Raw genomic sequence first — 15,986 nt, forward strand, 5'->3', positions numbered from 1 at the left:
CGGGGCCCGATGTAGCGACGTTGCCAACTCTGGCAAAGGTAGAGGCCCCGACGGTGTTGCGAGATCGCGGAGGCGACGTTGTCGGGCGGTTTGGGAGGTTGGTGGAAGGTAGAGGAGGCGGGCGAGCGCTGTGCCGGGAGAGCGTCAGGTAAGACGCGGCAGGGAGGGAGAATGGTTCTGAAAGGCAAAAAAGGAGAGAAGAGGGAGGAGGTGGAGGAAGAAAAAGAAGATGCAGAGGACTTAACAGAGGGTGAACGAGAGGGGGGGAAAGAGAGGTTCTCGTCGTCGAACGTAAGCGTAGAAAAGAAGCTGGCGGTGTTCGAGGGAAGCGTTTGGCGCGGAGGGCACGAGAGGTGGAGAAGGGGTCGGAGCTCTCGGTCACCGGCACGACCGTAGGACGTAACCGCGGCCCGGCGGTGTTGCCGCTTCCTAGTAATTCCTGGGCTGCCGCTTTCGGGTCCGAGTCCGAGTCCGGGCTGTTGCTTCTTGGCAGAGATCTCTTCACGATTCTCGTTTCTCGGTTCGGGGACCATCTGCTCGGCCTCCGGGCTTTGAATCTTTAATGGTTCGCGTGACTGGACGTGGCGGCCACGGGATGCTGTGCGAGGCCCGGCTGCCCTCTTTGCCACCATACTTCGTCGTTGTTGCTTGCCTTTTCCTCTCTCTCTCTCTCTCTCTCTTTTTCTCTCTCTGGGCTAACTCTCCGTTAACCTTGCTTGAAACTCCAGGCCGGACGGATCTCGCGTACACGAAGACTCACGATTCGGTCGTTTCGATCTACTAGATTTAGTACGATCGAGCGTCGGTTTTACGAGCGCGAATGGAAAGAAGCAACGCCATCGATCGAATCCAATCGCGCAGACGAGGGCACTCGAGACGTTTACAACGTGTTGAGAATGACACAGGGTTTAATCGCGCGCTTTTAATCAATGGGTGAAAAGTTGGAGAAGCCGCGGGGCTGACGCGAGCCACCCGGAATCGTTCGAATCGAGGCGCAATTATCGCGGCCGCAATTATTTCGACGATTCCGCCGGGCTTATTCCGCTGACCGTTTCTACGAAGGCTCGTTAACGGCTCGCGAACGGCAATCGTTACCATTTAATTAAGCGCATTTTTGACGCGTCTCGCGTGCAAACTTCGACCTGATCGTCTACCATTTACCGCTCGCCCGATTTTTCAACCCGAGCCGAAAACCGATCGCCGTCGAACAACGAACGTTTCCCCTTGGTTGAGTCCTCCGCCTTTCATCCGAATCGAGACCCGCTTCTTTGCGGCCTCTCTCGTCCTCGAGACCCGTCTTCGATTTCATTTCGTACCCCTTCTCATCCTTCGCATCTTCCCTTCGATCGCGTTCAGCGCTCCTCTTACGGTTTGTGAACGTGAACGCGCGCGGGTGTGGGAAACGTCGATTTTCACGCGAGCCATATGTCCGCGCACCTTTCGTCCAACGCATCCTTCGACTATCAGAACGATGGGAATATTTATTCCTAGGAAAATAGAGAATTCCGCAGGATGGAGGAGCAGCTGGCCGAAAGTAAGAGGCAGGTAGCGTGGTAAATCGGGTGGAGAGGAGCGATCGTCGAGAAACGGACACCTGCTGCACCGAGGTGTCCTTCGACCGTCGAAAAACCACCGGTCGCGATTCTTCTCTTTTCGCGACCAATGTACCCTCTTGCTAAGATTCCTCGCGATTCCAGTTGAGGAGTAGTAGCCGCGAAGTTGACCCTTAAACAGGACGTTCGTCCTCGTTAAATTCCTCGGTCGTCGTTCGTCGTTCCTAGCGGTTATTTCGAGAGAGAAAAAATTGCGCGGGGGTCGAGAGCAGGCTCGCCGATGAAAAAGCTCAACGACAGACGGCCGCGCGAAGGTTTGGCAATCCCTTGGGCCTAGCCCACGGCGGTAAGAACCACCTGCCGCATAGGTCGGTGGGGGCAAGCTGTTCTCGCGCTTCCAACCTTTTCTAACCATCGTTTTCTCTCTTCTCCTCAATGGCTTTACCTTATTCTGCCTCGTCTTCATCATGCCCTATGCGTTTCCCTCCGATCCTTTTTTCTCTGTCCTCTTCGAACACGTTCGTTCGCCGTTCGTCTTCCGTCCAGCCGCTGCCACCTTGGCTACCATCGCCAGCATCATCGTCACCACTAGCATCGCCACTACCATCACCACCTCCGACACCATCGTCCTATACATATATATCCATACGAACGAACGACGACCGGTTGTACGTTGCGCGCTGCGCTACGCGCGCACCAAACCGTAGTGGGGGACGCGGCGATCGGGGAGAAGCCGACCGGTGGGGGGTAGCGCCGATGCTACGCGACCCCAAGCTCAGTCGTCGCGCGACCCTTGTCGAGTGTGTTTGCGTGAATGTTAGTTGATATTGGAAAATTTTTAACGCTCCTACGGATACGTTACCCTTATAGTGTTCTTACTGAAAACGGACTTGTACGATATCCGAGGACAGAACAGTGTCTTTATTCGCATGTTGCAAGTTTTACATTCGTTTCGCCGTACACTTTCTCCATCTTGACACATTTTTCGATTTATTTTCGTCCCGTTGCCCTCGCTTCCTCGCTCGTCCCTCGCTATTTTTGCATCGACTGACCGTCTCGCGAAAACCACAGGGGAAAGTAAAGTTTCACGAACAGAAGGACAGAGCACGTAGGTGGCTATCGAGTATCGCAGGTTGGAGCGGTTGAACGAAGATCCGCGTACCGAAGGTGGTACGCGAGAACGCGCATAATACCTGCGAGTCTCACCAGCGGAACAAAGGAGTGCCTTAGGCCGGACGGTTGCAACGTGGCGTTTTGAAATCGCGCGCAAACCTTCCTTTTTTGTCTGTCCCGCGGACGGACGGATGCTCGCGATGGAAATCACCGTGCGAGCCTCGTCGTTCTCGGCGAACCTGCTGCAACGAGCATGCCGCTGTTGAGAAATCGCCTCGAGTGAGAAACCATCAAGCACCCAAGCGTCGGGCACCCGAGACGATGGGAGGATACTTTTTTGAGCCAGTGGATCGTGAAACAATTCGCGTGGGTCTACCATCCAGGTAGTCGTGACTCGTTCGAAAACGTCGATCGCATACGAATTCGGGAAGAATCGCGACCGATGAAGCTTGTTGTTGTCTTTGTTTTACCGATTTCGACGAAGGGAGAGAGATACAGTGCGAAGAGAAGGTGCGAGAGTGAAACAACGAGTGATAGAATAGAACGAATATCGAGTTATGCGTGCAGTGGTTTGTTTGGTGATTCGACGAGCGTGATCGAGAAGATCGATACGATCATCGATGCCGCGTGCTGGCAAAACTCGCGCACCGCCGTCGTTTCTCGGTGAAAGTCGCTGCAACGCGGAACTCTGTCCTCCAGTGCGAATGGAGTCGCGCAATTTGCGCCTCTCGTTGTTCCGTTCCACTCGAACCGTTTGTGGAATTCGTTTTGCCGATAGAATGGATAGGATTCGACTGCCGAGCATCGCGGTAATTATCGTCGTTACCTCGCTACTGCTGCATCCCGGTAAGTACATTCCCCAGAAACGAAAAAACTCGTTCCTCGTTTATAGCCTGCGTCGAGACTCGCCGACCCTACTTTTCTCTCGATGAAAAAAGGAAAAAGATGGTAGATTTTTTCCTACCGAGAATCGTGTCATCGTGAATGACGAAACGATTTTACGGCCGGCGAAGAAAACGATTGGAAAGAGAGCCCTTGCATGGCGTCGCGACTCTCGCGACGTGCCGTGTCGGTATGTCGCAGTTTGCAGCGAGTTTTGTTACGCGTCCTTTTAACAAACCCGTTCTGGGCCGCGCTCGAGGCCGAGAAGGCCTCCTTTCGCCTCCTCGACCAATGAAAACTCTGCGCGCGATTTCAATCCTATCGACAAACGTTCGAACGTTCACGTATAGATCGAAGTACGCAAATATTCTTCTAGCTGATTACAAGTTACGACCTTGTGCGGAGGTATTTTCCGAAAATCCCAAGTATTGACCTAGCCGCGTTTGTGCATTTACATACGCAATACTAGAAGCTACACAAAACAAGTTCCAAGAATTAATTTTGTAAGCGAGAACCAGTTAGCGAAGAAAAATTGTAATTGGCTAACATGGCATCGTTGTATAGATCGTACTGTAGAGCCGGCTGTAATGCCGCATCCACATTAACTAGAATTGTTGGCAAATAATTCCGCTATGTATGTACTCATTGCGAATAGAAGTAGCACCGTGTCCACCATTACAGTTCACGAACGAAATGTAAACAGATCCTTTGATGTACTTTTTCGTTCGCTGTTCGTTGACGAGTTCGTCATTTTTTCGTTGCACGTTGTGAACGTGGCATTACGAGCCGCGTTTCTTCGTATTTCACGCTGTAAAGACACAAATTCGACGAAGCTGTGTCGATAGCGTAGTCATGGTAAATTCGTTAGGTATGCAGAACGCGGCTCGCTTAGGCAGCTTCCCGTTGGAGAAATACCGAACGACGCCGCGACGACGGTATTAGGCTTCGTGACGTAGCCGAGCTGCCACAGGTGTCTCCGTGTATACGAGCGACGGGTTAACGCTACGGCTCGCCTTGCAGCTGCTTCTTCGTCGAATATAATATACGTTAGGTAACCGACGACACACCGATGGCAGCTCGTTACGATTCGTTCGACAACGCTCTTTCGATCGATTTTTCGACGATGCACCGTATATATACACTCGCTCACATTCCACGCGTGCTAGTAAAGATAGGAAAATACGTACACGTACAGTCGGTATCTCGATAAAAGAAATCGAACGTCGCGTCGGTCTGATGGCACGTGAGCAAGAAAACGGTGCTATCGAAAAGTAAACAAGCCACGGCGAGAAACGCGGGGAGAGTTCGAAGGGAAAACGTAAACTGCGATGGGTCGATGAATAGCTAAGATAGGGGATAGAGGCAACGAAGAGGGATAGAACGGCGCGGATGGATTTATAGAGAGACAAGCAGACGTAAATATAGACTGGTGCATAGGTAGAGAAAAGATGGGTTGAGCGGCGAGTGGGAGCCGGACGGACCAGGTAAAGGTGAGAGAGGAAGGTTGAAAAGAGACGCACGCTGACATAACGCAGGCTAAGGTGGTTAGAAGGAAAGGGGGAACGATCCCTTGGAACGAACGAACGAACGAACGAACGAACGAACGAACGAACGAACGAACGAAGAAACGAACGCCCAGTAGTGGTGGGGTTACAGCCGCGAAAGAGGAGAATAAGAGGAAGAAGAAAGAGAGGTCTCGCGATATCAGCGAGAAGTCAAACCGGTGACTTTACCGTTACGCGACCCAATGACGAGACAGCGACGGATCGTTTGGCCGTCGCGACGCCTATCGTTTTGCATATACGTGGACGTTATATATCGGCGACGGTTAAAATTTCAAAACGATTCCCGCGTATAGGTTGGCTCGGTGATGACGAACGGTATAAATCGTGCAAGCTCTGGCGCATAGAATATTAGACCGTTGGAGCGCGAGACGGAATTAGACGATGGGAAACGGTCGCGAGAAAATGCACACGGCGCGATGAAAAGAAAACGAGCGTCTGTCGACGAGAAATATACAACGGTGTATAGGAGCGCGAGTTCTAACGAGATGGTTGGTTTCGATGTGTTTCAGCAGCGGCACAGGGTCGCGTCGAGGAAACGCAGATGGACACGCACGAGGGGTCCACCGTACAGCTGCAGTGTCGCTTCTCCCCACCGAGGGAAAACGTAACTTGTTTCTGGTTGACGCACACCAATGACAATCACGATAACGCAGCGATAGACAGTCTCGCGTTATCGCCTCAGTACAAGGTGTTCATGAACTTAGAGGACGGTCGATACGATCTTCAGATACGAAACGTATCGTATGAAAGGGACAACGGCAAGTACGAGTGCCGTGTGAAGGCGAGCGGCACCGGGCACGACCTGCACCGCAAGTTCATCACTCTGACCGTACTTAGAGCGCCTGGGCCACCGACGATCTCGCCGAACGCGGCGTCCGCCACCGAGGGCCAAAAGCTCGAGTTGCAGTGCAACACGAACGGCGGCAGCCCCGAGCCGGAAGTCAGATGGTACCGCGGCAACGAGACCGCCGTTCTTCACTCCGGCAGAACGTTGTCGATCGAGCCGAAAAAAGAGGACGACAGAGCGATATTTCGTTGCGTGATCAGGAACCGGGCTATGCGCGACGGTGAAACGTTGAATGCCACGGTAACCCTCGATGTCAACTACTTTCCGCGGGTTACCGTGGGTCCGGAAAATCCTCTGAAAGTCGAGGTAAATGGAACCGCGAACCTCGAGTGTCGTGTCGACTCGAAACCAATCGTTGGTATGGTACGATGGTGGCGGGACGGAAGTTTCGTGGCCACCAGCTTTCAGCACACCATACGAAGAGTCACCGTCCAAGATGCCGGCAAATACACCTGCCAGGCGGACAACGGACTTGGGAAGAGGGGCGAGAGTTCCCTCTCGTTGGACGTTCTTTATCCACCGACCGTCTCGATAGAGGGCGATCCTCTGAGGATCGCCGAGGTCGAGGACACGGTGACCGTGCACTGTAATGTGACTGCAAATCCTCCGCCGACGGTGATCGAGTGGTTGCGTGACAGCCGACCGGATTTTCGACAACTCGGCTCAATTCTTCGGCTGAGCCGCGTCACGGCCGATCACGCCGGAAATTATACCTGTCGGGCGGTGAACACGATCTATCCCTCTGGCGGCGAGAGGCGAAACTACTCAGCCACCGCTCGGTTAACAGTTCGAGTCAGGCACAAACCGGGTCCAGCCAGGGTCACTCCGGACTCTCCGGTTGCCGTCGAGGGGTCCAGAGTTATTCTCACTTGTATGGCCAGTCCAGCTGGCTATCCAGAACCCAGGTACAAATGGTGGAAGGAGGGTGAGTCTGGAACGATATCGATGCCCTCGGAGAACACCGGCCCGAGATACGAGATCGACTCGGTTCACTTGGGCAGCGAGGGAACGTACAAGTGCCATGCCACCAACGAGATCGGCAACGGAGAAGCCGCGTCCGTTAACCTGACCGTACACCAACCGCCCAAGATACTGACCAAGTTGCAACCACACGTTACCAGGAAGTGAGTATCCAGTTTCCCTGGAATTTTCTCGTTCTCGTTTCTAGAGCGTTTTGTATTCGAGGTTATCAAGAAGACGGAAAAGTTCAGATGCTATCGGGGGCCATTCGCTACGTTATATGCTGGCTGGAAATTGGGTCGGTCTACTTTAAGCCGGGATTAAGAGTTTACGGTTTAAAAGTCGCGGAAAAGTTAGGAACACCTTAGAATACTGGCGGCTATGTTAATTCACAAATAATCCAGAGACCGTTACGCGGGCGCGGGCAAGAGAATTTCGTAGATTGGGGGAAGAAACGCGAAATCGGCCAAACCCCTTTTCTCTTGGCAAAAGATTCATCTTCCATCTCGTGACGGAATCGCAATTATACGGTATACGACGAATAATAAAGAGTGGACGATCAGAAACAGAATACTTAATTACCTTCTTTGCTTCTAAAAATACACAGGAATTATCTTCCCTCGGCCATCACGCGAGATCGTTCAACCCTTCTCTCGAACATTTCCCTGTATTTTTAACGACAAAGAGGACGATTAAATGTGCGCTACGATCGCATCCAAGTACCTACAATACTTTGGTGTAACGACGGGGATGCGTACTTATTCTCAAAGTATAGAAAGACGTCGAACAAATTTTTCTGTCGTATCGCTTCGAATCTTCGCTCGTGAAATTCTCTCATTCGATTAACGTTACTCGGAAAGCCAACATTTTTTAACGAAAAGTGCAAACAGGGAAATGTCGTTCACAGGGTCGGCGAGTCATCGTTTCAAGTGTCCTGCGTGGCGCAGGGCAAACCCCGGCCAAGTGTTCGATGGTTGAAGGACGATCAAGAGCTCACCGCGGATGAGAGGCTCTACAAGGTGACTACAACAGCCTCGGAGGGTCACGGGAACGTGATCACCGTGAATTCAACGCTGAGCTTCCTGGGCCATGCCCGACCGCAAACGGACGAGATCGTGGCCAGCGATCGAGGCAAATACACCTGCGTGTTCGTGAACGAGGTCAAGAAGGTCGAGTCGACGATGATGTTGAAGGTGGAACACGAGCCTATCGCTTTGCATCAACACGGCAAAGTCGCGTATAATTTGAGGGAGACGGCCGAGGTGGCGTGCAAAGTGCAAGCTTGGCCGAAACCCGAGTTCCAATGGAGTTTTGGCACCAACGCGGCCAGTTTGCAAGGGTCATCGAGCGACGGTCACTACGAGATTTCCACGAGCAGCGACAACTACGACGTGTACACATCCGTGCTCAGGATAACCAACATCCGAGAGTTGGATTACGGAGATTACAGTTGCAGAGCGGCAAACGCTCAAGGTAGCATCACTTCGACCATTCGGCTGCAACCGAAAGGCGCACCGGAGAGACCCATCAACATCACGGCGATGGACGTCGGCCCTACTCACGTAGCTTTGCTCTGGGAGCTCGGTTTCGACGGCGGATTGCCCATCACTAAATACTTCGTCTCTTACAGAAGAGTACCCGGTGGTGACGAAATCGTAGCGCCGGACTGCGCCGTTCCTAGACCACCGGCTGGTCAGTGGCTCGAACTGGACTGTCGTCGATCTAATCCGTGTAACGTGACCAGTCTAGAGCAACATCAGACGTACACGTTCAAGGTTAAAGTGTACAACACGAAGAACCACTCGGACTATTCCGACGAGGTAACAGCAACGACCGCGGTTGCCAAAATTCCGGCGCCGTTGAGAGTTAGCTACGATCCGGAGAGCGGGATGCTAGCCATCAGTGTCGGCGCCACTTGCCTATCGCTGGTGTCGTCGATTGAGAAGTTCGATGGGCCGTCTTCCTCCACGGATGAGTCGCAGTGGAGGATTCTCGACGAGTGGCCTCTCGAGGTACTCGGAAGCGCTCCTACTCAAAGGGAGGGTATCCTGGATGACCTAGAATCTCTCAATACCGAACCTAGACTCAGAGTTAGATTGTGTCTGAAGGCGGATCGGCAAAAATGTGGCGAATACGCGGAGGCTGAAAGTGAGTAACCGCGTTTTCTTTTTTGCTGATTGTAATCGTATTGCATCATAACCCAAGGACCATACGGTACTGAACGGTTTTTCGTTTGTCACAGTTGGCCCTTCGTATATCGCACAATCTGGAGCTCTTACAACACCGACGGTGATCGCCATTGTAATCAGCTGTATCGTGTTTCTGTTGTTCATTACGCTAACATTCTTCTTTTGTCGGTGTCGACGAAAACACGCCGCCAAGGCGAAAGACTACGAAATGGACTCGAACGCGTAAGTATTTGAATCTGTTTGGACGATTCGAGGAGAGTTCCAGCTGCTACACGGTGCTCGAATGGGATTTCGATGTTGTTTGCTCGTACAGGGTTCGACCGAGCCTCGTCGCCGGAAACGGACAGCAGAGCCAGGCGCCGCCGCCCTACTACGCGGAGAACAAAGCCCTCGAACACAGTTTGGATCACGCGCTGGCCATGGAGGACTCCAAGACCCCGGCGTACTCGCAACCTGGCTACGGTTACCATCAACCGAACCACAACATCAATGGTAAGAATTTGCCGAAAACATAAGCGTTAGTGGCGTAGCAATTTTAAAAAAACTGGAAGAAGTTTGTCGGGGTGGAGAGGACGTATCTCGGTTCAGACGCGAATGGGAAAGATACGGTATAAAGTAGAGCGGTTTAACGATGTCTACCTTTCTATGACCGTACTTCTTCCAAAACTCCAACGATTACTTGCGTAGCGACGTGCAATTGCAATTTAGCTTTTCTTTCTTGCGCGATACTTACTCGCCCTGTACGGAGTAAATAAGTCACGCGACTAAAAATTGTCACAGTGCAAAAGTAACGTCCGCCTCTTTTCTTCGAAATTCTCCGTTTCTTCTTCTTACGCTCGTATTCGAGACATAGGAACGTCTCGGCCATTAACGTCTCGGCGTTTCTCGTCGCTTCGAAAATAACCGTTACTTCAACACCGAGCCAACAATTATATGCCTCGGACATGGTAAACAAGAACTTTTTACTCTTAGTTCGCCTAATAAATGGTAATTGATGCATTCGCGTTGACGGCAGGCGTCAACATGGGCTACATGGACAACAGCTACTCGAACTCGAATAACGGGGGCTCGGTGAACTCGCAAGACTCCATCTGGCAGATGAAGTCGGCGGCCGCGAACGGCGTTGGCCAGCCGTACGACCTGGCGGGCTACGCAACCACCGAGTCGGATTATCCGACCCACCCTCATTACCTCCCACAGAGGGAGGATTACCGGGAGAGCCATAATCTAAGTCGACAGCAGTTTTGCTCGGAACCATTCGCCACCGTCGTAAAGTCTCAAAAACACGTCGGTGAGTAGTATTCTTTAGTCGAACTCTCTCTCCCGTTTCCGCCGCGATCCTTCTATCCCGTTTCACCTCCCCTATCACCGTTTCCTCGACCCTTTCCCCACCTCACGCCCCGTTTCATTCCCTTTTATCCAGCCTTAGCCGACGCTCCACGATCGACCCACCACGTCCAGCGATGAGCATTCAATTCTATCTGTCGCAAGTTCTCGAACAATTTAGTTATACGGAAAGTTCGAATCGCCTTCCGAGCGTTATTCGAATCGAAAAATGTTTCAAGGTGTTTTCGACAGTCGTGACAGGCTTAATAGTCGATCGTACAAACTTGGCGGAGTTGCCGAAGCGGTTCGCCAGTCTCGCTAGTTTTCGGATATTAGAATTCCCGCCTGTTACCGATCGCCGATTTTATTTCTCTTTCGTTACGGAATTGTCTTATACGACATGTTTATACAGTGCCACGTACCGAATATAGGTGAGCGGTTTTAAACGGTAAAACGGGTACGAAGTTTCGAAGACGCGTGCCGCGAATTCTAACACCACCGGAATCACAATTTTTTCAATGAAGATGTTCTCGAATTACCCTTAAGTAATACAACTGTTCCAACTTGGCGATTGCGAATTCGAGACCTTTGCAATTGCCAAGAGCTTTTATCGTCGTACCACGTTCGATACGAGGTTCCTAGCCATTGCTATCCACCGCATCCTCTCTTCGCATTCCTCTCTCGTTCTCCGTGCACGTACATCGCCGCCACCGCTGCGTTCTTTTGTTTTCCTACTCTCAACGGCCGTTTGCCGATTGTTTGTCTGACAGATTCACCGTACGACGTGTCCGGTCTGCCTTATCAGGAGAACTACGACGAGGACGCGAAGCCACCTCAGCAGGTCAGCCTATCGTACGACGAGAGTCTCGAGTCGGGCTACTCGACCCCGAACAGCCGAGGACGCCGGATTATTCGTGAGATAATCGTTTGAGATCTGCCTACCGGCTCGCGAGCCGGAAGCACCCGCACCACATGGCTATAGCAGGAGGCCACTCCCACCGGAGCCACGTATCACCCGGTGGACCATACGCGCGATCCTCTCCGCCATAGGATGGAGATAGTGATCGAGAACCCCGTGGAATCGCCACCACCGCCGCCTCCTCCGCCGCCCCCGTTACAGCCGCTGACCATGTCTTCGTGGAACGCCATCGTCACGGCTCCATCCACCACTACGTTTTCGTCGTCTAACGCCGTGGCGTGCACCTCGATGCCAGCTGCTACGACCGTGATGACGATAACCATCGCCGAAAATCCCACCGCAACTCCCAGCTACCCACCCCCTGTACGATTTTCTTATCGAGAAACGTACGCGGCCAATTCGCTTCCGTTCGCCGGCGATCCGTACTCCGTGCGCCGCGGTCAACCTCGAGGAAGGTCGTACGACGATCCAGACGGAGCTTCACCGACGGTTCGACGCATCGACAAGTCTGGACTGTTAGGTATCACCGAACCGGAGGCGTCGTCCACCTTAAGAACCGGCTTGAGATCGCCAAGATTTCTTTCAGGAATGAACAGCGTCGTTTCCGGGATGCTGTCGCCTCGAAGATTCGAGTGTATCGGACAACTGGATCCGGTACCAGAGATCCCGGGACAAATTAGCCGGGCAAATGTGGCGCCTGGCGCCTCTAACGCGTTCCCCGTCGCGTCCACGACCAACGTTCCTCTGATCGGTATGGCGTCGATGATCGGACACGAAAGAAGAGACGGATGTCGATTAGATTCCTGCGAAACGTTGTCCGTCGTTGATCTGGCCAGGCCAACGAAGTCAGTTTCCTTCGATTCTCTCGAATCTCGTCACAGAATCGACCACACGGACGCGGGAACCACGTTACAGACTTTCGACCGTAATCTCGATGGAATCGAGTCTGCGAATCTGGACGTATCCGGCTACGCTTCGTCGTTCCAATTGCAAGAAAATTGCGAAGCTAGAGGGCGAACTCTGGGACGTTTGTCGAAGTTTGCTGTAGTCAGGAACGATCACGACAACACAGCGGACAGTATCGGCAGATATTCCGAGACATGCTGCAATTTTCCTTTCACCGCTCGCACGGCGACAGCGTTCTCGGGTTTCGAGGGAACCTCGAGTCTGCCGACGACTAGAGTCACCACGACCACCGTGACCACGTCGACGGCGACGGTAGCGGTCTCCGCAATGCGGGAAACGGATGCGAATGAGAAACAGGAAGATGTCGAGGGGTCCAACAATCGCGCGCCGGAAGAGGTAAGAGCGGAAGCGGAGGGCTGCGAGCACGGGTCGACGAGGAACCTAATGAAAAACGAGGAATCTTTGGAGAGAACCGACGAATTCGCGGACAACGACGGGATCCAAACGCTACGAGTGATCATTTTGTCGGAACAATTGTGAAACCTAGAAAGCAGCTGATAATTTAGGTGGAAGAAGGAGGTCAAACTCGTTTCTCGCCGACCGATATATTGTTCGATGTGTATTATATTTAAGTAGCATGTAAGTACAAACCGCGACGAAGATGGACGATCGAGTCTTGAGAGAGAAAAGAATCTCACACGAAGGCTGACGCGATGCCATAAGAGGCCATAAACCTTTTCGAGAAGCAAAAGCGAAGAAAAAATCTCGTGGAGCGTCGAGGCTCGAACGTGTCTCGCTGTTCTTAATAGAACTCGACACGTTTGAGTTGCGACGCTTTTACGCATTTTGTACTTTTATATCGTGGACGATGCCGCCGACTCGAGCGATGATCCCCGCGGTTCCCGCGATCGGGGACGATTTTTTCTGTAAATGTACCATAACTCGACTGCGCCGTGACGCGCTTATTAACTTAAGCAATAAGTCTGACGTTCGACAGCGACGCGTAGGTGATACGCGCATTTTTTCAAGTCGAGAATCGTCGCGTTTTCGATGAAAAAAAAAAAAACGCACGCACGATCGTTTTCGCCTGGCTGGAATTTTCGAGCGTTCGTCTGTTGTAAATAACGGTAAACGTATCAGTACTTAACGAAGTGGGACACGGCCGCGGACAGGGCCCGAGGGATTCCAAAGAAATCTGAGAGCGCCTCGTTCTCCTTTCGTTCCGTGTATTCAATACGAACGAGAACGAGGGGAGAAGGACGATTAACCAACCGAAGAGAAAGTGGAATGCTCGGATGGCCCGTTACGTTCTCGTGTCTCGCGTTAGAACACCGCGGAGGGAGTACGCGGTTTCAGCCCGAACTAACGATAGCTACGCTTTTAACGTTGAAAGGATATTTCTTGGCTCGTGCATCTACCGTGCGTCCCCTTAGTTTTGTAGTATTAACGCGGCGTGTTTAGAAATCTCGCGTACGTAGCGACCTTCGTTGAAGTCCTTATTTTTGTACCGCTCTTGCGAACGCCGTCGACGTTCGCCGAAAAATCGTGTTTCAATTCGTGTTCTAGTACTCGTGTCAAATATACGCGCGCTATTAGGGAGACCGCAGAGATATAGAGATAAGGAAAGAGAGGAAAAGAGCGAGCAAAGGAAAAGGAGAGATATAAACAGGACCAGCCGGATCGTACGCGTTCGTTCCTTTCGACTTGTGATCTCATTTCTTCGCCGAGATACGAACATGATTTCTTTTTTAACGTTCGGGAGAACGGGCGAGCATTTTTATCGACCGCGGGACGGTGTCTCCTTTATTTGCTGCTAGTAGAATTTCTTTTTAATTCTTGTTCTGATATTCCATATATGTATATACATATAGACCGTTTCGTTTCCGAGATTATATATCTTGGACTTTCATTTACCTTTTTAAACGCAACAATTCGCGAATGAAGGAAAAAATGCAAAATTTTTCGCCGTTCCTCGAATCTTGGACCGTCTCCGGAAGCGATGAGAAATGACCGTTCTTCCGCTTCTCAACGACAAACCGATCGATTGACCGACCGACCAAATATTGTATCGCTTCCGAAACAGAAAGCGTATCGCGATAAGACACGCGCCTGTCGCGAGGTTTTCGCGTTGTCAGATAGGTCTCTACCGTACCATAAGTCGGTTCAAGTGATTGTTGCGCGTGCGATCGCGTGGTTACGCGCACTGACAAGGCGCTCGAAGCGTTGCGATGCGCGCGCACCACGGACGCACGCGTGTCGCGTGCAAATTTGAAATTGATATATATTGATCGACACATATGCATATATATCAATTATCGTCCATTATAGTTACGATATTATTACGAATTATTATTTGTACAAATTTTATGTTGCGATATAAAATAAACGACAAAACAACAAACTTTCTGATGTCTCTTAAATATCCACGAGTTCCAATCAAATTATTAAACTTGCCTCGAGGCGTATAATTAGGCTAATAGAGAACAAACGCTCTGTATGTACTCGGCTGACATCGAATATATAAACGAACATATCGATAATCCTTCGACAATACCTCGCGTCTCGCGTCTCTCATCCTAACTGCACGGACCTGCGCGTTTCGTACAGGTATGCAAAACAGTCTCGGTGTTTATGCCGGATTAGCCTGTTGTTCCTCGTTATGCGTGTAGGCTTTACAGTTATTTCTTTGCATGTATTAAGTTCCTACGAGTATGGAGACGATAATGTCATGGTGAACGACCTCCGGTCGCTCGTATCTCTCTGTATTTCCGTGGAACGTGAATTCATTCGTCTCAGGCGTAATTTTTGCGCACGGGTGGTATAGAAACGCACGAAACAAGGGGCAGATACAATCTTAACTCGTTCGATGGAAGTGTATCTTATTTGTAAAAAGAGTTCTCGCGAAAGCGACACCAGAAACGACGAAATTTTACGTGAAAAGCTCTCATCTCGTATCGAGAAGGTACCCGCTAGAGTTTCTCTTCCTAGAGAATCGATAGTTCGACGAGAGGAAGCACCGAGGCAAGTGGCATCGTCGCACGTGATGCTCGAACGTAAAACGATCCGAAAGGAAATGCGTCTATCGAAGAAATTGTGACGAGCGTCGTTCATCTTTCCAAAACGAATGGGATTCGCAGATACAACGATCGTGGTTCGACAAAGACAGCGTGGCGCCGCTCGAACCATTGAATACGTAAATACTACGCGTTTTCCTCGCGATATTCATTTACGGGGCGCTGTCTGCATTTGCACCGTCCCGACCTTGATCCTGGATCGATCGGATAGTTTTTTCCGGTCAGGTAAAAGGAAACTCAAACATTCGACGTGACATACCTCCCCTCGTAATTAAAACGCTCTTCCATATTCATAACTCCGATATTCATTTCCTTGAAGCGACTTATCTATTTGTGTCAGCAGCAACAGCAACAACAACAGGGAACGATCGAAGGTTACTTTCGAAGTCAGATCGGTGACTTATTTCGCAACCATACATATCATACCATCGTTCACACGCATTAAACGACAGGCCGACCATCGAATCGTCGAATTCACTCGCCGGGAATAAAACCGCGAATCCCTTACCTCTTTCCCGGGTCCCTGTCAATCGAACACTACGACATTACGACAATGTTTCCCGTAGGCGAGCCTGAACTTGGCATCTTTCCCAAAAACCACTGACCGAAAGAATCTTCTCGGCAGTTGCAACGCCACAGTCGCAAGGAACAG

General features: G+C 51.2%; 2 protein-coding genes across 3 annotated transcripts in view; one reads left to right on the top strand and one right to left on the bottom strand.

Annotated features, from left to right (window-relative positions):
* LOC117238078 (hemicentin-1) overlaps positions 1-11,403 on the top strand; it is a 32,176-nt gene extending 20,773 nt beyond the window's left edge. Inside the window, exons 1-7 of one of the 2 annotated variants that reach the window (XM_033502702.1) lie at positions 2,339-3,512; positions 5,623-7,084; positions 7,828-9,068; positions 9,163-9,331; positions 9,423-9,601; positions 10,125-10,400; positions 11,206-11,403. In XM_033502702.1, coding sequence (XP_033358593.1) covers positions 3,287-3,512; positions 5,623-7,084; positions 7,828-9,068; positions 9,163-9,331; positions 9,423-9,601; positions 10,125-10,400; positions 11,206-11,366 — 3,714 coding nt within the window. In that variant the 5' untranslated portion in view covers positions 2,339-3,286 and the 3' untranslated portion in view covers positions 11,367-11,403. Of the gene's footprint in view, positions 1-2,338; positions 3,513-5,622; positions 7,085-7,827; positions 9,069-9,162; positions 9,332-9,422; positions 9,602-10,124; positions 10,401-11,205 lie in introns of those variants that run through there. The other variant, XM_033502703.1, reaches the window with a different exon arrangement.
* Positions 1-15,901, bottom strand: part of LOC117238090 — a 74,542-nt gene extending 58,641 nt beyond the window's left edge. The window contains exons 1-2 of the mRNA XM_033502727.1: positions 15,761-15,901; positions 15,594-15,661 (exon numbers count right to left, since the gene is read on the bottom strand). Of these exons, the coding sequence (XP_033358618.1) occupies positions 15,594-15,661; positions 15,761-15,763 (71 nt within the window). The 5' untranslated portion in view covers positions 15,764-15,901. The remainder of the gene's footprint in view (positions 1-15,593; positions 15,662-15,760) is intronic.
* Positions 15,902-15,986: the final 85 nt, after the last annotated feature.

Source organism: Bombus vosnesenskii, unplaced genomic scaffold, assembly GCF_011952255.1.
Source record: "Bombus vosnesenskii isolate JDL3184/JDL3185 unplaced genomic scaffold, Bvos_JDL3184-5_v1.1 scf7180000013431, whole genome shotgun sequence".
In the NCBI taxonomy this organism is placed as follows: domain Eukaryota; kingdom Metazoa; phylum Arthropoda; class Insecta; order Hymenoptera; family Apidae; genus Bombus; species Bombus vosnesenskii.